The sequence below is a fragment of the Strigops habroptila genome, chromosome 4 (genome assembly GCF_004027225.2).
Source record: "Strigops habroptila isolate Jane chromosome 4, bStrHab1.2.pri, whole genome shotgun sequence".
NCBI classification, from domain to species: Eukaryota; Metazoa; Chordata; class Aves; order Psittaciformes; family Psittacidae; genus Strigops; species Strigops habroptila.
In genome coordinates this window covers 12,360,857-12,382,655 of record NC_046358.1, presented here as the reverse complement: position 1 = coordinate 12,382,655, position 21,799 = coordinate 12,360,857, and the positions used below count along the sequence as shown (strand labels likewise).

The 21,799-nt window shown below is 43.3% G+C and overlaps 2 protein-coding genes across 3 annotated transcripts; one reads left to right on the top strand and one right to left on the bottom strand.

The window, feature by feature from the left end:
- Positions 1–1,046: 1,046 nt before the first annotated feature.
- L2HGDH (L-2-hydroxyglutarate dehydrogenase) lies at positions 1,047–17,065 on the bottom strand. The gene is made up of 10 exons (XM_030484904.1): positions 16,754–17,065; positions 16,414–16,529; positions 14,856–15,007; positions 12,228–12,359; positions 9,350–9,512; positions 8,778–8,812; positions 7,842–8,009; positions 5,782–5,939; positions 4,395–4,526; positions 1,047–3,442 (listed from the first exon to the last, which is right to left on the bottom strand). The coding sequence occupies exons 1-10, from the start codon at positions 16,834–16,836 to the stop codon at positions 3,247–3,249; spliced, it is 1,335 nt and encodes a 444-aa protein (XP_030340764.1). The 5' UTR covers positions 16,837–17,065; the 3' UTR covers positions 1,047–3,246.
- On the top strand, positions 16,279–21,073 carry DMAC2L (distal membrane arm assembly complex 2 like). Of its 2 annotated transcripts, none has more exons than XM_030484908.1 (5): positions 16,279–16,917; positions 17,195–17,304; positions 18,422–18,630; positions 19,472–19,643; positions 20,476–21,073. In XM_030484908.1, exons 2-5 carry the CDS (start codon positions 17,198–17,200, stop codon positions 20,588–20,590), a joined length of 603 nt encoding a protein of 200 aa, XP_030340768.1. In that variant the 5' UTR covers positions 16,279–16,917; positions 17,195–17,197; the 3' UTR covers positions 20,591–21,073. The 2 variants fall into 2 exon arrangements, with proteins under 2 accessions (XP_030340768.1, XP_030340769.1); XM_030484909.1 differs by having other exon boundaries at positions 16,462–16,526.
- The last annotated feature ends 726 nt before the right edge of the window (positions 21,074–21,799 follow it).

The following is a 21,799-nucleotide window of genomic DNA, read 5'->3' as shown; positions in this document are numbered from 1 at the left end:
GATTCTATGATTCATTTCCCCTCTGATGGCATCGTAATCAAATCTCACACTTTATATACACTCCCCCACCCCTCTGCCTTGCAAGACTGGTCTACAAAGGGAGCAGATAAATTAAATCAAGAAAAACAAGTGCCCTTCTGCCACCAGGATTGTGATCTTTAGTTATGGCAGATTTCTTGGAGGAGACAGGTCCTCGCAGAGGCAGCAGCAGCTCCTGTTGCTCTGTGGTCTTAATCTTCCCAACACATCAAGGCAGTCTTGGAGGTTTCAATGAAATTTTTCTGTGGGAAGATGCTTTTTCATCAAACCCAAACTGTGAACAGAAAGAAAACAGCTAATCCCAAGTGCTGCTTCAGGGTAACAGGCGTGAGATCCTCAAACCCGCAGTTCAGAGAGCCAGGATGCCCAGTCTGGAAGCAGATGTTGCAGGTTGGATGAGCCCCTCACCTAGCGTTCTATCCCCACCTTCACAGCCCCCAAATGCCCATGTTCTTCAGGATGTGATGTTCCTCTCTTCTCCAGACAGCCTTAACTACTCTGAGGTGTGGCAGTGGTGACTGGACACAACACAGGGCCATCAAGGAGCTCCTTTTCCCAAGAGCAGCCACCCACTAAGCCATGACATGGGCCACTACGTCATTTCTTTGCAGCATTTTTAAAAAGATCCAATATGCCATAATCTGCTCACAGTTTAGGACTGACCTTATGGGGACACTTTTGTGGAATAAACTGTGTTTGTCCAAAGCTGTCCTAATGCATTTACTCAGCATTTCAAAAATGACCATTCCATGTGCCACTACAGGTCCAGATCAGGCTTAAGACTAGTTCTGTCTGCCACATACGTACCGGTGTGAGAAAATGCTGTGAAGTGTAATAAGCATAGATAAGATACAGGTACTTTAAGAAGACAAGTTTGGTCATGTGTTTCCCCCAAGTAAAGTAATTCCTATTATATAGAGCTATATACTGCCTAATTCAGGTGAGGATTAGCAAGTATCAATGAAACTTTTCTGTAAGTCAGAAGAAATACACAGACTCTACAGCAATTAAAAAAAAACCAAACCCAAACCACTATTATAATCATAATAGAGAAAGGTGCAGTTATGAGGCCACCCAAGTGAATTAGACCTCTTTGGAAAAGACATTCATACATTTTCACACTTTGTGGGCAACAAGATTTATATTTGAAACCCCGTTATCATAATTCTCTGAAGTTATTCCTTTAAAAAAGGTTTATAACTTTATCTCTAAAAATATAAACATTTCACAGGACACTACATAAAGATCCATAATTTAAAAGCTTCAGTTAAACTCTGCCCCAAAATAATCATCTCCTGAGAGCAAAAAAGCCCAGTTAAATGTGCTGACTTACGATTCACCACGGTATATGACTGCTTTACATTTTAACGTTCTTTATTCTGTTAATACATGTTAGGGCCACACCTCGTGTGGGAGGAAGTTGCTTTTGCAATCCTTTTGTAGTATTTACTGTTGATAGGCAACACTTCTGGTGGGGAGTGAAGATATGATTGTTCCATTGTGAAGACAGAACTTTTACACAGCCGTATGGCATTTCAGCATTTGGAATATCTGAATCTCTGTCTAGTGGTGTGGCCAAGAATAACGTCCAAAGCTTTTCTTTGAAGGGCTTATTACTTGAATTTCCAGGTTGTCCTTATACACGAGTCACTTTTTTGGTAAAGTAGATGTCACCAGGAAAAAATAAAGTTAAGTGAAGATATGTTAAGCCCTTTCTCTCGCAAAAGCGGCTCAGCTCTGTACAGTAAAACATCAGCTAGCACACCTGAGCTCCTGTGCTAACACACTCCCTCGTGCCTGTCAGAGCAGTACAGAAAATAACTTTAAAATAAACCCAGTATGGCAAATTGCCTGGTAGCAAACTACCCATAATTATCTGTATTACCCAACATCCTGTGAACATCTGCTTTAAAAGTATTCTCAAGTACTTTGTCCCTGGGGCCACATAATTCTTTTTTGTAGCAATTATGCAGAACATCCCAAGATACTCAGCTTCATACCAAACTTGTTGAACACCTCTCCCTAGTTTAAAGCACGGTCTCCACACTGACTCTCTTCCAGGTGAGCCTTTGATAAAACTGCAAGTATCAGTAAGAGCCCAGAAGAGTAACTGGCATCTTCTACACTTCCCTCTTGCCAGGCATGTGGAAAATGGGGAGTCTTCCTGACTCATTGCTGTTTGGGCTCCAAGGGAAGCAGTATGCAACATGACTCAATTAAGACAGGTTTCTGTAGCTTCCCTCCCTTCGCATTTGCTTTTACAAAGACCATTTCCACCAGATTGCTCAACATGCTGCACAAAGATAAGCTCCTTTTGCATTACCCGTATTCAAATGGAAAAAAACCCAAACCCAAACCCACTGAAGCAGTTTCTGATTAGTGCTGACTTCTCAGATTTAAGTTAAATAAAAACTGTTTATGTATACATTTTAATTTCAGCTTTATAAAAAATACAGACAGTGATCAGATAGACAGCATATCTGAATTGTGTATCTAAATTGACTTGGATTTGGTAATCCCTTGTTAGGTTTATTTTACTGTGAAATACTCTATGTTCATGTAGAAGGCTGTAAATATTGTTTTCAGTCTCTGATAAAGCCCTTAATACTATATCAGCAGAACCCTTAAGCAGGGCTTATCCTCCTATCTCCATTAATTTAATGTAAGCTAGGGGACTATAGACTCCAATTTAAATGGAGTCAAAGCACACAGAGAACCGCTCCATGCCTGTGGTTTTTCAGAGGACCAACCACCTCTCCAGAGTGCAACAAGAAAGCAGTGTTCAGACCTGAAGCATGGGAAGTCCGTGTGGGCAACCCCACCACAGAGGCTCTTCCTGCTTCACCTAAAGACCCACCATGGTTGGAGAGACCCTCACATTGCGTGTGGCACCAGCCCCTCCACAGGCTCTTCCTGTTCAGGTGGACCAACCTTTACTGCCAGCAGGGATGTCTGTTTCTTTCTTGCAGACAGCTGTACCACACCAGGCCTGACCAGGCACTGCAACTCCTATATTCATGAAGCTGAGAAGTTATGGGCTGGCAGAGGCAAACATTTCAAATACTGGGTTTGCTATACCAGTGCTGGTCTTGCAAGTTGACACTTTGCCTGTTTTATCTTTGCCATTAAAGGCTGTGGAGTTCATTCAGTGCAGACAAGATGCTACACATACAAGAGGGGTAGAACCCCACTACACTTGTCAATCATTCACAATTCAAATCTTTGCTTCGCTTCATCTGCAATCATTTTTGCAATGGCAAGGGAGGAGGTAGCAGCAGGAGAAGGGGCATTTCTGACATGAAGAATTCTGCTTCCAATATCTCCACTGCCTCCATCGAATACAAAGTCATCTACCAAATTTCCATCACTGTCCAGTGCTTGAGCTCTCACTCCGGATGGACCCCTGCAAAATAAAGGAGGGGCTCACCATCAGAAAGAAAATGTTTTCTGAAGTCAGAAAATCAATTATGACCTTGTAAAGGTGCGCAGGCAAACAATAAGGAGGGCAGACCATGGAGTCAAAGCCCAGTGAGGCTTTTGGAGGAGCACAAGGAAGTTTACCACTTGTGACGCAGAGTGGGAGATGTCTCGCAGTCATTACCGTAAAATGAGGGCACATAGCCAAGAAGAGGTTCTTCTGTATCTTTCCTGGTTGTGAAGTTACTCTCCTCCTCACAAACACAAACATGCCCTGTCTTTTCAAAACGGAAACCCTTTGTTTTGAAATAGCAAGCCTTGTCAAACACGAATTTCATGCCAGTGGTATAGTGCCTGAGCTTTTTTTTACCATGCTTGAGCTTTTGTTATTCTGGATTTTCTCCCTGCAAATGCTTGGACAGTTAAATCCACCCTTACGTATTTAAAATGCCTCATCTTTCCTCACAAGTCTCTTCAGTTCCTTAGCATTTATAAACTCCTCTGAATTAGTTTCTCTCTCCACACAGTAAGAAGCTGAATATAGTTTTATTGAGATGATGAAACTAAGTATTCACCCAATAGCAACTCGGTCTGGCTTCTCCTCTGAATTTCATCAGTGTTTTGCTTTCTTTGTGAACTCAGATTACGTTCAGGCTACTGAGTGCGTCACCAGGATAAAGTGTCTTTTTGGTGAATATGTCACAACTGTGAATTTCAGCCTTTGGAGAGTGCAGAAAGCCACACAAACATTCATCAAACTTGCCCGTACACAAGCAAACACAAAAGGCTTTCCTGTGGAAAGTATGGAAATGCTTCTTTGCTTTGGTAGCATATTTTGGTGGAGGGAGTAAGCTAATGCACCTTTGCTACTATTAAAAAAGAAGAGATTTAACAATGTAGTAACACTGGGTGTAACTAACAGGAAAAGTTTTCTTTACCTGAGTACATCATTGACAGTGACCTCAGGGATGAACTTCTGCAGCTGCTTCACCTGTGCGCTCAGGAAACACACTCTGTATATTTCGCTCAGTCCGTAAGACGTGTTTCTCAGCACGAGCTTCCACAACCCACTGTAGAGAGAAACAATAACTGCAGTAAGAACAAATCTTCCAGAATGAATGCAGCCGCATCAAACTAACACTAAGAAGGTATTGAATCCAACTACATGGCTAAAGTTCCCATTCCCAACATGAGTAATCTGATCATGCTTTCTACTTGAGAAATACACGTTTGTTCTTCCCTGCTTCAACAAACCTTGCTTACAGAGCTGCAGCCTTGCATTTACATTCTGTCTTTGAGAATTAACTCTGAACTCCAGTCCCTTCTATGTCCAGGATTTTTCTCTGGTCCAGTCAAATGGCAAGAGACTGAAACTCTGTGTGCATGAGGGAAGGCAGACATGCTGCTTGAGCCTTGTTTTCCCACAATCATTCTGACAAGATCACCACACTCCTAAACCCCTCAGTTTTCAGCTAATGAATCTTGCTATGTCTTTGCAAATCTTGTTTACTTGCTTTGCTTTCCTCAAGTCTTCCAGTATAAAATTCTACAGACAATAATCGCTATGCTTTCAACTCTTCAATAAACTGCATTAAGTTGAGCTGTTTGCCAGAAAGGGGTTTCCAGTTTTCTGACCTGTTGTTCAGCCTCTCCTTGGATCTCCCCAATATTTACTTTTTCAAGTCCAATTTCTAAAATTGAACACTCTGTCATGGTCTGTCCAGCCCCTCATAGAGAAGCAAGATTTGTCTCAACTTCCACAGATACTCTGTTCATTTATGTTTGCAATTTTGGCAATGATTCCCAATTTATCTGATATGCCTTCTAAGACAGCTTCTTGGCCTAAATTCATGGCTCTTAACATTATTTCCTTGGCACTTGAATATTTTTTAAATGTATACTGATGGTCTGATGAAGTTTAACATGGCAATCCAGACCACTCTGTGTTCTCTCTTCCGAGCATCTTCCGCAAGTATTTTAATCACGTTGACAAGGCTGATTAAAATATTACGCTGAATTGGACCAAAACCAATCCTGGAAGAGCTCCAGTAGCAGCAACATGGCTGACCAGTACCTTCCGATGAGCAGGCACATTCTCAGACCAGCTGAAACATGTCTTGGTAATTTATGAAAATTAAAATATTAGATCACATGAAGTCAAATGTCTTGAAGGATTCTGCCCTCATCAGCACATCTGTCTTTAAAAACACAAAAAACTTGGTAAAAGCAGGCTTTTGGACAAGAACTAGCTTCCATGGAGTCACAAGTTGACATCTAATGACATTTAAATAACTGTGTTCAGCAGACAAAAAGACAAGCTATTACCTGTACGATACAGCATCTAAAAAGTCTCCAGTGTTGAAATCAAACAGTTTGTAGCCCTCTCGTTTGAAGGCTAATACTGCATTAGGACCAAGCCACACACTGCCATCCATTCTCGGTGTGAAGTGAAATCCCAGAAAAGGGAACCGAGGATTGGGAACCTAAAGTGAGGTACAAGAGTTATTACAGCTGCTACAAACAAGGTAAGAGGAACAGCCGCGCAACCACTTAAGGTGAACAAACTCATCCAGGAAACATGGAAAACATTTGTGAGGAGGAAAGTACAGACATTTACAGTTTAATGTGTGAGAGAGTGAATAAACCAAACCAAAGCACAGTAAAGGACTTGTCCTCCCAATAAATGGAAATAACTATTTTCAAATGAAAAAGTGAAAAAAAGTAAATTTGCCATTTTATTTTCAATCACTACAATAAAATTTGAGTCATAGAACCAGACAATTGGCTCCTGTGCAGGTTTTTCTGCTTGGTAATTGTGCAGTTATAGCACACAACTAATTTAAACCAATGAAGAACGAAGCAGGGCCAAGTAAGACTGCAAAACAAACAACAGGAAACAAAAGTACACATGATTTCTCAGGATATAAGTCAAGCCACAACAAAACCAACAACGCACTAATGCTATGCACCAGTAGTAATTATACTGCAATAAAATAGGTTATAAAATACTAGCAAAACCTCATCATTCTGTATGGCTTAAAACAACATGCCATTAGCAAGCCTGATGAATGCTAATGATGGAGTTTCGTTTGTGTTTGCAAATAGAATACAGTGTACTTGAGTGCAGAGGCTGAAGCAGAAATAAGCTGTCACTACGCAGATACAGGCATGAAATAAGCACACCTCCTCGTGCACTGATCTTTAGCTATTTAGGAGAGGTGACAACAGAGGTGACTGTGTTGTAGTCTGAACATAAGCAAGTATTGGGTATTTCTCAAAAACCAGTACTGTTATGATTGAAAAGTGATTTAAGATATATTCCTTTTCTGTATTCAGTGACTGATTTTCCTGTTTAAAATATGCTTTTAATACTTTTGCAGCTTACTGCAACCATTCCACAGGCTACATTACATCTTCAGTAACATACCACTAAGAATCATGCAATTTTCTAATCTTATTACCATTATTTGGCCATAACAAAAAAAAAAACCCCAAAAAATAATCAAGTGGTACAAGCTATCCTCACACAGCCATGGAAAAAGGCTGGAAGGTATCCTCACATCCCAGCCAGTTCCTCCCTCCCATCTCAAGACAGGATCTTCAATAATTCCCAGGTGAGATGAAATCAGACAAACTCCCAATGCCCAGGGTTCCACAATTTTTCTAGGGTGACCTGCTCCAGAGTTTAGCAGGGAAATCTAAGTTCATATTTGAAAGGCATCACTTCAATGTACTGCATGAATTAACTAAAATGCTGCCCTAGGAATTCCCTCTTCTTGCTTGATAACTTCATTTTCTGTCTGGGATTGCTCCTCTTCATCACCCTATTTGTCTATATTAAATGGTAGAAAGCTTGTCCTTTTCCTCCTCTGTCTATTTTTTGTCATACAAAGTAAAGCCAATTCAAAGATGATGTTGAGAGGCACATATCTAAATCTGAGCCTTGGGTATTAGCACACAAGATTAGACCCTAGGTCTAAATAATTAGTTATTTACTGTTGTACCTCACTGACTCCTGAATCCTGCCTACAGATTTATTTTATAACAGAAAGAAGCCAGGCTTTTGTGGGCATGGGGCTATCATGCTGTATGTTTCATTCTTTCGCTATTAAAAAACCAAAACCAGACAACAACAACAACAAAACCCCAATGCAACAAAAACACAAACGACAACAAAAAAAAGACTGGCAATAGTTTCCCTTGTGGTACTTCTACCTGTTCCTCAAGAATTAACAAAAACAAGCTGTCGTGTCAGAAAGCAACTGAATCTACACCCACATCACTATCTGCAGTCTAACAGAAATAACCATGAAATACTGCCCTTATTTCTGTAGTTTTAGCATTTCTTAGAGTACACCAGGAAAGACAAACGAGAGAGTACGTACTGGATAGATATTTCCTTTAACCATGTAAGACTTTTCTGGTTTTAGCACCAAATAATCTCCACGGAAGGGTACAATACGAGGTTCAGGGCTGCAGCCACTGATCTCAGACAGGCGGTCTGAGAAAAGCCCTGCACAGGTCACAATGTGCCGGCAGTATATTTCCTCACCCTGTGGAAAAACAAAACAAAACAAAACATAAACCACACAAAAATCCAATGTACCTACTAAAAAAAACCCACCCATCATCTACAAGCTTTGGAAGAAAATGAGTCAAGGCCAGAAAGAAAACCAAATGTATTTTCAGAAGGAGGGAGAAATATTTGTTTCCTTTGTAATATTCTCCCCCTTTACTCCCCTCTCGTGAGACTCCACCTGCAGTACTATGTCCAGCTCTAGGGCCCCAGAATAAGGATGTGGACCTGTTGGAGCAAGTCCAGAGGAGGCCACAAAGATGCTCTGAGGGCTGGAGCACCCCTCATATGGAGACAGGCTGAGAGCTGGGCTTGTTCAGCCTGGAGAAGAGAAGGCTCTGCAGAGACCTTAGAGCAGCTCCAGTGCCTAAAGGGGCCAACGAGAAATCTGGAGAGAGACTTTTTACAAGGACATGCAGGGCTAGGACAAGGGGGAATGGCTTTAAACTGAAAGAGGGGAGATTTAGATGAGGTGCTCCATCCCCCTGAGCATCTTCATGTCCCCCTCTGGACTCACTCCAAAGGTCCACATACTTCTTACGTTGGACTCTCAAGAATTAATCAATTAAGAATTGATTGCAGTTGTTTTATAGAAGCAGTCCTAGATGACACTGATCATGTTACTGAACAGCATCTTTTAACTTTTTTTAGAGAGCTGAATAATCCACCAGGACTCAACAAAAATTCTTAAGAAAATGAACAACAGCTTCCTATAAAGCAATTAAATCTTCAGCTTAGTTCTTACCTTTGAGTTCCTGACAATAACTGGGTATTTCAGTCCTGTCACAGAATTAGACAAGAGAAGGAATTAATCGAACACATAACAGAAAACTGACAGAGCAAGCAGCTTGTCACAATGAAGGATTCTTCCACTGGAATATCTTGAAGCTATGGACAACTACTACTGGACATAACTGATATTGGACATAAGTGTATGAATTAACAGGGGTTTTTTTATTCTTCCATATGTGTACTAGCACAGATCCAACCTGCCTTCCAGGATAAAGAAAAAGCGCTGTTACAAGAATACAAATGCAATATTCAGCTAAACATGATTTTAATAGAGATAACAACCTTCTTCCTCAATTTTACTATCATTTTATTCCATCAGCTTTAAATGTTTCAGCTGAAGGGTGACCTGCCTGAAAAAAAACCAAAACAGTGAGCTTGCTCAATACTCTTACTAACATAATTTTACTTTTGTCTCATCCCCATGAGACAGAAAGGTTCAGAAATGTCATTTCAATTAAAACAAATGTGTTTTCAACAAAATCTTTGGTAGGACTGTAGTAAATGGAGGAAAAAAACCTGCCTTACCATCTTCACTTTCTGAAGAACTTTGTTTAGCCATCTCCATGTTTGTAACTTCAAAATCAGTCAAGATCGTCCCACCTGCTTCCCGGAAATCTTCTGCATAGGACTGGGCCACTTGTTTATAATTCACAATGCCAGTATATGGAGAATCAAGGGCCATCAGACCCTGAAACAGTATTAAGATACATAAGAACAGTGAAGGCTGTATGTGGACTTTGGTCTTCAATACAGAGACTATTTCATCCGGAATGATGTGCACTGCAGTGGAGAAGGGAGTCCTGCTGCCTCCCTATCCCTGCCTGCTTGTTCCTAGCCTCTCCACATGCCAGCTCCAGTGTTAGTGTTTGCTGACAGCTAGTATGGCAAAACTACTTATGCTGGATTAAGTGATCATGTAACTACAGCATAAATCAGTCTCCTCAATAAAGTGCTTAATGATAAAACAGGTTACCCAGCCTTGGCTTCAGCTAATAGCTACTTACTATTTTTTGCTATGCACTATGCAATTCCACCTTCAAATGGTCACTTGGGAGCTCTACCTGGTGCATGGCTGTTGCCAATGCCTCTTGCAAGGCTAAAAAATACAATTTAGCCAGGGTGCAAGACTTACCACACTGCATATCTGAGAGAAACGTGCCTTCTTATTTAGACAACAGCCTACACATGTCTTAGCAGAAAGCAAGCGTCAAGCCCAGTGTGTAACTATAATTCTTAATGTTTCTTAGAGACGCTTTACTATCTTTACTCAGAAGAGGCTCAGTTTCTCACATAATTTTTATCATGCTAGATGCCATCACAATATTTTCCTAGTTCTGGCTGTAAGATAAGGATAGTAGCACTGCTTTATCTCCAAGAGATGCTGCAAGTGTGACTACATTAAAAGACTCTCAGCCACACAGATACTACAATAGCAGGGGCCATTCGCAGGCCCAAGACAACCAGAACTGTTGGTAAAACTGTATTTTACATAAAACCTTTCTTTCCACTTGATAGGCTGAGAGAGCTGGGGTTGTTCAGTCTGGAGAACAGAAGGCTCTGGGGAGACTTTAGAGCAGCTTCCAAGGGGCTGACAAGAAATGTGGAGAGGGACTTTTTACGAGGTCCTGTAGGGATGGAACAAGGGGGAATGGCTTTAAACTGAAAGAGGGGAGATTTAAATGAGATATTAGGAAGAAGTTCTTCCCTGTGAGGGTGCTGAGGCGCTGGCACAGGTTGCCCAGAGAAGCTGTGGCTGCCCCATCCCTGGCAGTGTTCAAGGCCAGGTTGGACGGGGCTTTGAGCAACCTGGTCTAGTGGAAGGTGTCCCTGTCTGTGGCAGGGGGGGTTGAACTGGATGGTTTTTAAGGTCCCTTCCAAACCCAAACCATTCTATCATTCTGTGATTCTATGATAACACCATTCAAGTGCCATTTGCTTACAAGTAAAGGACTCAGCTCAGGAAACCAAGGTAAATTAAGAAAGACCCATCTGAATCTACTCATTTGCAGAAGAAAATACTCAGCTGGATCTTGAACAAGCAAAGAATGTTTTAAGGAGCAGACACAAAATGTTTACAAGAAAAAAAGAAAAAGATTCCTCTCCAGAAAATTTCTGTCTGTATCTACAAGCACTCACAAGCAAAGAGCCATGCAGTGACACCAAAAGCAAGCTGCCAGATGAAACAGCACAGGGAATTTATATCCAGGTTTTCCTTTCAACCAAAGATACACTAAACAACAACAAATCTGTACTCCATAAACTACCCACATTTCTCCTGCTGTGAAAATAAACAGGCTGAGAAGTGCTACACAACAAGCACATGTGTAGGAAGCAGCTGGATTGAAATTGGCTTGATCCCAATGCACACTTACAGATGGAAGTCATATTATCAAGCTTTACTGTATGGTAAATAATTTTAATGGGAAGGAGCAGAATCATCTCAGCATAATCTCAGATAGAGCAGCTCTAACCTGGGCGAAGGCAAATCTGCCTATCAACCACAAAAACATACAGGCAAGCACCTGCAAGGAGAATCACAGAATCACAGAATGATTTGGGTTGGAAGGGACCTTAACATCATCCAGTTCCAACACCCTTGCCACACCTTCCACTGGACTAGATTGCTCAAAGCCCTGTCCAACCTGGCCTTGAACACTGAAGGGGGAACAATTACAGATTAAATTTAGGAAAAAAAAAAAAAAGAATTAATCATTGGTAGGAGAACTGTTTTGTTTGCTTGTTTTGGGTTGAGCTTTTTGGTTGGTTGTCCTCCCACATACATCAGGGAGGACACCTCTGGGTAAAGCTGAGAACAGAATGAAGTTTGAACAACTTGTAGGCTCTGTCCATTTGCCTATAAATTCAGCCCTGCAGAAGGACTAAGGGACTGCAGACTCCTACTTTGACTCAGATAAACCTGATTCCTTTTGTAGGCTGCAAGTGAAATGGATTACTCCTCTCCAGTTTGTGAATGCTAGCCCTCAGGAACCAGCTAGTGCCTCATGTGCAATTAGAGCAGCAGCAACTCTTTATGCCATATGGAGAACTAATGAATTATGAACGGACAAGTAAGAGAATGAGAAGAGGTGAGCAGGAGAAACCTGGGGTGAAAGTGTCACCAATGATTCCGCAGCATCACTTTATGTTGTATTAGACCTGGTCTGATTTGTATGTAATGGCAAATGCATGTGAAGGATTGGGCTGAGCTAAAAAGTTCCAGAAATAAATGGATACATTTATTTTTGTTGAAAATTACATTTATTCTGGGTTTTCAGGCTCTTTTGAATTTGTCCCCCATGCAAATTACCTTAAGACCAGAAACATATTTATGTTAAATTAAAAAATAATGTCACCTGAGAAACTGAGATCTTACATGCTAATTAAAAGTATGCAAATCCCTTACCCTGCAGAAGGGTTCTTTTGCTTGTATTTCTTTTGTTCCAATCAGTTTCAGACCTGGGACGTTGTTCTGCAGCCCTCTTTCGTACAGAGCTTTGAGTCTTGGAATTTCATCTTGTTCAACAGCTACAATTAGCTTCAGAAAAGATAACAAGGCACACCAGTGAGCAAAACACACACAGTATCTGGCATCAAGCCCAAGCTAACAAGCAAACAATAGCGAGTGAGTGAACAGTGAATTATAATTCAAGGAGGGGAAAATGTGATTTGTGCCATTAGTTGCACAAGATTCTATAAATACCAGTTATTACTGAGAAAGCACTAATACATTAAGGAGAGTGAAAACCAAATGTTAAAACTGTAGTTTAAGCTACTATCAATGGATAATATTTGCTAAAAGTATCACGAGACTACAAATCTGAATGTGAAAGAAGAGAATATTAAAGAGACATTGAGATGCTTCCAGAAATGAAACCAAACTAACCCAAGTTGTACAAATCTCAGTCTCGATAACAGAGTAAGAACATGTTCTGACATGGTGTCTGAACTGAACTATACCAGCTTCACTTCATTTAACCACGTAGTCAGCTCACAGCTACCACAAGATATTTATCAGGCTACGAATTATCTGTGTCAGGTTTGCACAGACCTTGCTACTTCCAGGCCTAGATCAAGTATGACAACACAGGCTCTTCTGGGTTGAGAAGCCATTAAGTTCTCCAAACCTGGGGCTGCTTTATGTAGGACTTGCTGTAAAGCCTCACCATCATCTTTCCCGGAATAAACACTGCCGGGGAAGGCGATGAGGAAGCACACAAACTTAGTGTCAGCAAAGGACCAACAATGCTGCTGGGTCAGCTAACCTTATCCAATCTCGAATTTACTCCTACAGAGCAAGTCTGCTGTCTTGGGCTTTGAGTTGAGAGCAGGCTTGTCACATCAGGTGTATTGCTGTACAAATCCACAGTGCCATCTTGTGACCAGAGCTGCAATGGAGGGAGCACAGCCAGGCCAGGACAACCACCACCCGCACTGGTGCAGGGGCCATCAACACTGTGCTACTTCCAAGGATTTCTGCTCGGCACCCCAGAGCTGGTGAGATCTGCACCCAGCTCCCCCTGGGTGCTGAGCTAGGGGGACTTGAAGTGGCGCTCATCACATCAGATAGGGTCTGCGTTGCACTTATAAAAGAGAAAGACTAAGAAGGTCCAAGATGTTTATGAGTAACCTGAAAAGGGGCAACCAGGGAGGTGAAAAAGTCAGGTGATGGTTTAAAGCGCCTTGAGATGGTTCTGACAAGAGCTGACTGTGAAGAACTGCAGAAGACCTTCCAAGGTGAATGAGCAACTGAAAATGGCAGATGAAATTCAATGCATATAAATGTGAAATGGTGATCATAGAAAAAGTGGTCTTAGCCTCATGTATAAAATGATGAATTCAAGTTCAAAGCTATTACTCAGGACCAAGATCTTGGGGTAAGGATAGAGAGTCCTATGGAAACATCAGCTCAATGCCTAGTGACAGCTGAAAAACCCTAAAGTGAATGTTCGGAACAACAGGATAATACAGTTAACACTATTTCACTGCAAAAATCCAGTGTCTGACCACATCTTGAATGCTGTGCACAGTCGTGGTCCTTATCTTGTATCAAAGATGCATGAAACCAGGAACAGGTCAGAGAACAGGGTAGAGACATGGGTAGAGACAGGGTAGAGAGAGTCATGATAAGCTTCTCTAAGAGGAATGACTGAGCAGAGTAAGACTTACCAACTGGAAGGGACAACTTTGGGGGAGGAGGGGATATGAAATTATGTGCAACTTGGAGATTGTGAGCACAGATCAACTGTTCATGAGCTCTTCTAACACAAGGGGTAGGGGCTATTAGATAAAGCTTGCAGGAGCCAGGTACAAAATGAAGCAGTGAGTTGTTGATGTGTGAAACTGCTCATCAAAGTATGCTCTGATGCAAAAGCTTTTAATTGAAAACCACCTGGAAGATAAATCTACTGAGAGTCACCAGAGACAAAACACATCAGGCTCAGAAAATAACCTGAGCTGAAAATAGTTGGAAGCTGGAAGAATCAATAATTTGCTTGTCCTGTTCTCATTCCTTCCTGGGTCTCTCCAGAAACTTCCAGAAATGGCATATAGGGTTGGGTAGACCCCAAATGAATCAGTACAGCCACTCTTTTGTCCCCAGCATTTCAGGTTGTGTTAGGTGGATGTAACATGGCATAAATGCATGTAGCTGGGTCACATCTGTAGCTGTTTTCAAGTCTTTTCACAGTCTGATATGCCAAGAAATAAGGTATGCACATACTGAGAGCCTTCATGCTCCTTGGAGCTACACAGGTGCCCTTCCATGGGGCTTGGCTTCCACCATTACCTGGGATATTTTAGCTCAGCCCACAGATAAGGACCTAAATAATAATTTAGGTCCAGAAAAGAAATTGATTTGAGTTGCTGGAAAGAAGAAAAGAAAAAGGCACCTTCATTCTGAAAGTAGTAAGTGTTGCGGAAACTCATCTCTTGGGAGAAAGACCACAACCAGGCCTCTGCTATACACTGTAACATTACGTTATACAGTCTCAGTTTCCAAATGTACAATAAGAACACACAGCAGTTCCTATACCTTCCCACATTGTTTATATGGTATCCCCTTCTGGTCACAGTACTTGTAGCAGAGGGCTGCTCCCTCTACACACAGCTTAGCTTTCAGAGATCCAGGGGTGTAGTAGATTCCACTGTGAATCACACCACTGTTATGTCCACTCTGGTGATGAGCTAAATAGTAAGAAAAGTGCGTTATTAAAATACATGTTCCAATGATTAGTTCACACCTTTACCTCACACCAATTACCTCAGCTGTCAGAAGAGCAAAGTCCTGCCCTAAATCAGTGTTACAATAGATGCTCATATAAGGTAACTGCACAGCAAATCCAATTCCTCCCTTGGCCTCAAAAGGCTAGAAAAACACTGACACAGCAAGACCCAGTTAATAACAAACCATCACAGCTTGCAGTGTGTTGAACCAACAGGCAGAATAAAAGATAATCACAAGTTTCTCCTCCAAGAGTTACACTTGCAGGCCAATCAACCAAAGTTTTGTACATGTTCAAATTAATTTTAAGAAATTAAATTTTTAAAATGAAATGCATCCTTAAAGGCCTCATCTAACATAACATCTGTGCAAGCCACAATTTCTAGGGATGTGCTGGCAGCCTGGGTAGGCTTTTCAAGTGTTTGTGAACTGGATTAAGTTGCTATTTGCTCTTTGTAACTAAGTAAAACAGAGGTGAAAAGTATCATAAACATTTTTATTGAAGTAATTTGGGCAGGTTCTCCCTCTTAACATATTGACTCCCAAAGGTCATTCCTGCTTTGCACTCACACAACTGTTACGGACCTAATGTACATCCTGTCTTGGGGATAAAAAGCCACTTCGTATCATACACGTAACACCTCAAGAACAATGTGTAGCCTGGGTGGTGGAGCTATTTAAAGCAAGACCTTCGGCTCACTGGTATTATTTTACATTAGCCACTGACATGATCCCTTGGGGTTGCTCCTACCTACCCTGAGTGACTGCGTATCTGCGTAAGCACTTGGTGTGAAAAGACTGCTTATGGTGAAACTGTGCTTGTGCTTGAGTGAGCCAGAAAAGCTTTCGATGAAGCAACAGGGCTTATTCTTTCTTATTGCAAAGCCAGGATGGATGACCAGGTGAAGAGTGCCTCAAGATTTCCTGTATAAGCAGACAACACTGGGATCTCTGCCATTTTACTCTAGTTAATGCTGGGCCAGTAACTAGTGACCGTGTTCCTGGTTATCTATTAGTTCTTTGCCTTTGATAAATTGCCTCCCATGCAATTAACAGCACCTTGCACAGCATATACAGGGATATCCAGAATCACAGGGCAAACGACTGTGGTTTACAGTTCTGGCAGTTAACAGACAGGCATAGACTTTGCCCAAACCAGCAGGGGGGCAAACCGTGGCAGGGGGTTGGAACTGGATGAGCTCTAAGTTCCCTTCCAACCCAAACCATTCTGTGACTCTAGGATTCCCTTTACATGCATGTTCACAAAGTACTTAGGTTTTGGCGAGGGTGCCCTGCAGTAAAGGATTTCTGACGGGCTGACACCCGGTGAGCCCGAGCACACTGGGGTGAGGAAGACAGGGCACCATACCCAGCTCCTGCTCCTTCTCCAGCACGGCGAAGGCGAGTGAGGGATGCCGCCTGACGAGCTCCCGGGCAGAGGCCAGCCCCACGATTCCCGCGCCCACCACCACCACGTCGAAAGTGCTGACAGACAGACAGACAGGACCGTGAGCTCACCCGCAGCGTGCCTGTCTGCCCGCCCGAGAGACAGCGCGCCTCCCGCCCCGACTCTGAGGGGAAGGCGACCGCCCCGTCCCGGCGCTCCCATGGCCGCCCGCCCGCCGTGAGGGAAGCGCTGAGGGGGCGCGGGCAGGGGAGGCGGCGGGGCTCGGGCAAAGCCGCCTCCCGCGCCCGCCCCGCGGCCTCACCTGCGCTGGCGGCGCTGGGCTCGCCACAGCGCCTCAGCCCCGCCGCTGCCCGCCCGCTGCCGCAGCAGCGCCGCCGCCGCCATCTTGGGGGCGGTGATACACAGCGGGCCGGGCTCCTCCTCCGCGCCCGCTCCGCGGCGGCGGTGAGGGGCCTCTGGTGGCAGGTCAGGCCGGGCTCCGCGTACGGTTTGCCGGCTTGTCCCCTGGGGGCAGCCCGGCGGGAGGGGATCCCGGGAGGACGGTAGCGGGGCGGGGCGAGCCCTGAGGCGGTGCTGGAGCCTCCCCTCAAGCGCGGTCCCCGGGGCTGTCCTCCAGCGGTCGTTCCCGCGGGGCTGACAGACTCGGTTAGGCCTTGAGGGGAACGCGGGTACGGGCTGCCCGTCCCGCTGGGGCTAGCACTGCGGGTAACGTCTCCGTTTCTCCTCTCTCCTTTTCTTCAAGACCATGATGCTGTGGGGAAAGCTTGCGCAGCCAGTGTGCAGCCTCGGCAAGGTGCCGCCGCCGGGCGCCTGCAGAGGCTTCTGGGGATGGCTGAATGCCGTGTTCAACAAGTAAGGGTGACTCGGTGTGCACAAGGCAGTTAGCAGGTCCCATCTATCCCCTGTGCGGTTTGTGAAGCAGGGGGAATTAAGTCCCAGGACTGGAAAGGGCATTTTCTGCTGCCAGTGCCGTTCTTTCCCCCCAGATTGCATGTTAATGCTTGGCAGGGGTCATTCCTTACCTGTTTGCAGTTAGAAAGCTGTGGCCTTCCAGAGGAAGGTGTGTGGTTTGCTCCACTTCCCATGGTGGTAGGCAAGCTGGCAACGTGGACTTTGTTCCTAAATGCCAGTCTTCCTTTGACCCCCAGATGCATTTAAACCAGTAACACGACCATGCCCCCATTACTTATTCAGAAAAGCATCTAACCAACCTATCATTTACAATGTGATTCAGCCACACCAGGGTTTCACAGTTACTTCTAGAAAGATAAAGCCTTTCTCTGTGAAACTCTTTAGCTGCAAAACTCTTTCTCTGCACATAAGTTTTGCTGGTAGCTAATAGTTGTGCCATATGTCTGCTAGCTCTGTGGAAACGGTTGCATGGTGCAGGTAATTGCTGTAACAGGGTGTGAAGCTCAAACAGACAGGAGTCTCTTCCAGGTCTCTGCTTCTGTCTTCAGCATTCCTTACCGGACTAAGAAAGGTATCTTTGCCCTGAATGGACCTAAGGATTTTAACTATTTGCTGAAGTGTATCTTTCTGAAATACTTTAATTGTTGAGGAAAAAGGCTTCAGGGATGACAGAAGCGTGACAGGCAATGAGAAGTTTTTATATAATCAGTGTCTGGGAGACAGATTTGCAATTGTTGTAAAGCCTTACTCTGGATAGAAAGGTGATTTTTCATCTCTCCTTACAGGCATGAAAGGAAACAATCAGCTATAAGGGTTGCATATGTATTCTTTTTACCATAAGCCTCTGGCATTTAAAACAAATAAAAAATAAATTCTTGCCTGGCTGAAGAACAATCCAAATAATTATACATAAACCGATTCCAGTAGATCATATTATTATTTTGCTGACATCTTACCATACACCTAACCAAATACTTGTTGTGCAATCATTATTATCATCGAGGCAATAAATTTGCCACATTACAGAAGCCGTGTGAATGCTCTTTCTGTCTCGCAGGGTGGACTACGAACGTATCCAAGCTGTTGGCCCTGACAGGGCAGCCTCGGAGTGGCTGTTGCGATGCGGTGCACTGGTGCGCTATCAAGGCTATCAGAAATGGCAGCAGGACTACAGTGGTCTGCCAACAGGGCCCTTGGGGAAATACAAGATAGAAGCAATTAATGCCACCGACTCTTGCATCATGTACAGAGGATTTGACTATTTGGGTAATGTAGACACAGCTGTGCAAAGATTATACTGAATAGTTCTTTCAGTTGCATCAAAATAGGAATAACTGTGTCATTTTCTCCTTTCTTAGCAAGATACAGAGAAATATTTTCCATTTTTTCCCCCCTTAACATGGCTCTACAAATATTCAGCCATTCCTAAGATTTTGTTGGAGGCATGGTGTAAAGCAGAAAGATTGGGAACTTCATCAGCCCTTACCCGAAGCAACAGTAACACTGAAGAAGCGCAACAAAGATTTGCTGTTTCATTGAGTTCATAGTTAAGTAGCTGGTAGCAAAAAGCCCTACGTTAAATATTTCTTTTCTTCTAAACCAAGTGATATTCCTGGTGTCTTCGAAGTTGTATTACTTGTTCTCCAGGCATTTATGATGTCTTCAAAGATGAAAAATAAAAAAGCAAGCTCTCAGTTTCTCATAAAATAAGGGATTAAAAAAGTGTTTCAGGTCTCCTTTAAGTAACAAAACCCAAAATGTGGAACAGACCATTTAATTTTTTCATTGGCAGAGGACCTTGAATTTCTTGCAATAGTACGTTCCTAAGTCAGAGTCCTTATTTATCATGCAGACTTGCAGAGGATTTTTTGTTACTTACCCATGCCAAAGCTCTTAGAATCTTACTCAAAGGATACAAACCTTGGGGTTTCCATATATTCAAAGTACCTCAAAGGAATTTTGGAGATTCATTTTGCCTTTTGGCCCACTGTGTAAGGCAGCATGTCGCTGTGTGGGTTTGGAGGCAGTTGCTAAACTCAGAACTTTTACCAAGCAGTACAGGTTGTTCCTGGTATTCTGAAGCCAATACTCATTTTTGTCTTCCCAGATGGTCTCGAACATGTTACAGAAATCAAGCTGCAAAAGTGTATTTACATACAAGATGAGTGTCTGCAGAGGCTCAGTGAGACGAAGAATCTGCAGAAGAGTCTCCTCCAGCTGAAGATAATTTCCTGTGGGAATGTCACAGATAAAGGCATCATTGCGCTTCACAAGCTGATGTACGTAAGCTGCTGAGCTCTTCTGTAGCACCTTGCTTCCCTGGCTATTACACCCCACGGCTTTGGGATTGGGTTGACTGCAAGGGCTGGAGTCTGCATGTTTCTGGGCTGGTTTTGCTCAAGAATAAGTATTTGATGATCACTTTGGTTTCTATGGCTGACCCTGCTGCTGCAGCTGCTGCTCAGGGCAGGCTTTAGTGGTGTCCTGTAACTTCTATGGTCCTTCTACACCCCGCATGGCTTCTGTCACTGGGTTATCTCATGCTCACTGCAGCCTCAAGGTCTCGGGGTGGACCTGAGCGCTCAGGCCTGGGAAGCAGTTGGGTGCTGTGCACCTCTGCACAACATCCATGGTGCTGTATTGAACTGTGGCCTTAAAGTGACTCGGAACTCTTTAGTGTCACACCGAGTTGCAGGCAGCTACAAATGGGTGATGGATTTCTTCCTACAGAAAGGTTTTACTAAGGACTTTCTGTATTACTCTATTATTTACATTAAAATAACTTTTTCTAGAATCATAGAGTATCAGGCTAAAGGGACCCCAAGGATCTTCTGGTCCAACCTATCATGGCTTGTGTTTTCTAAGCTAAATCGCTATTGAAATTATTAAATACTGTTCAATATAAAGCAAGCTCCATGGTGCAGGGAGTCCAGGATCTCTTTTTAAGCTGTGTAGAAGGACTGCACTTACGGTGAGCTGAAAACCCCCCACTTCAGAAAATAAACCAACTTTTAAAATACTCAAAACAGCTCTGGTAGAATAATCCTTTGTCTAATTTCTGTGCCCACAGTTAAATAGTAGTCGCTGACTTTTCTTTCTAAATGTTTATAGGAACCTTGAATATTTGTATCTGAGTGACCTTCCTGGAATAAGAGAGAAAGAAACTACTGCTCACATCCTTCAGCAGGCACTGCCAAACCTCAAGCTGGAGCTGGATTTAGAATAAACACAATTACCCATAACGGAGATGTATTTGATTTCATAGTATTTATCGTATGTTGCACAAACTAAGTTGTAGACACTACTGTATTTCCAGGTATGGAAGTAAGCCCAGATCTCCCAATGCAGCCTCAAAAGCTGTACACAATCTTTTGTCAAATTATGCAATCAAGTTTTATTAAGCTTAAAAACATATAAACTTAAGCTATGTAAACTATATAAGCTTAAACTATTCACCAGTCAACAAGAGAGCAGGCAGACTTGCGTGTGTAGTCATTTTTATTCCTGTTTTTATAGGAAGCTGTTACTACCTCAGTAGTTTTCAAATATTTTATTGCACAGAAGTTCTTGTGCAAAACAACAGTGGGCACAAGGTCAGTGCAGTGAAGCAGCAGCGCTGGGCACTTCCATTGCATGGCATTGGTGCTGGGGAATGAGAGCTCTTCACTCTGAGAATCTCCCTTGGTTTTAATAAAATAGCTTATGGGCCTTTTGTTTGTGTTCTTCAGGCTTTGACTCGCTTGCCTTTGTTTAAGTGACGTGTACAAACAGGCAGTATAGTCTCCTTGTAAACACTGAGCTGACAAACAGAACATTGAGGTGTTTATGGAGAAGCAGGGTCTCTCAGGCAAGGTGTGTTTATGGAGAAGTGGGGTCTCTTGCACACGCCCTTGCATGCATTTTTGCTGTATGTGGAGCTGGACTAAATGAGTGCTGTGTACCTCTTTAGTTGCATCCACATCACTCCTGCTAAATAAGAGAGTGGTTCATCCTCAGGAAGAATACAGTGGGTTTAGTCAATTCCTAGCTTTATTGTAAGGGAGAAGGGCAGTAGATAGCAACTCCAGGAAAGCAGATTTCCCAGCAATGCCGCAGACATGGCAATCTCCGCATAACTGAGCGCCTCTTGTCTTGTCCCTGATTGCCAGCTTGGCTCCTGAAGGAAATGACTCCAGGCCCTGGCAAGGACGTTTTGCACTACCTGCATCATGGGGCTGATTCTTTGTGGCATCTCCCAGTACGGAATGGGCAAGAACAGTGTCCCTCTAGCCCGCCCTGTGCCGGGCCGGTTCCGGGAGCCCCCTGCTAGGCTGTCAGCCACTAATAACCTGTGGGTGCTGCGGTGCCTTGCACATGCACAGGATTAGAACATCTGTGCAGAAAATCCTGCAGTGCCACAGCTTTCTGAGTGTAACCAAAACTACCGAGATGCACA

What these genes read in the sequence shown, in the direction of transcription:
- L2HGDH (XM_030484904.1), bottom strand. Translation starts at nt 16,836, where the DNA reads ATGGCGGCGGCGGCGCTGCTGCGGCAGCGGGCGGGCAGCGGCGGGGCT. An exon ending in GGAGAAGGAGCAGGAGCTGG is followed by an intron (nt 15,008 to 16,413) that starts GTATGGTGCCCT and finishes CTTACTATTTAG; the next exon opens with CTCATCACCAGAGTGGACAT. An exon ending in TTATTGTCAGGAACTCAAAG is followed by an intron (nt 8,010 to 8,777) that starts GTAAGAACTAAG and finishes GTTTTTCCACAG; the next exon opens with GGTGAGGAAATATACTGCCG.
- DMAC2L (XM_030484908.1), top strand. Translation starts at nt 17,198, where the DNA reads ATGATGCTGTGGGGAAAGCTTGCGCAGCCAGTGTGCAGCCTCGGCAAG. An exon ending in CAGAGGATTTGACTATTTGG is followed by an intron (nt 18,631 to 19,471) that starts GTAATGTAGACA and finishes TTGTCTTCCCAG; the next exon opens with ATGGTCTCGAACATGTTACA. An exon ending in ATTGCGCTTCACAAGCTGAT is followed by an intron (nt 19,644 to 20,475) that starts GTACGTAAGCTG and finishes AAATGTTTATAG; the next exon opens with GAACCTTGAATATTTGTATC.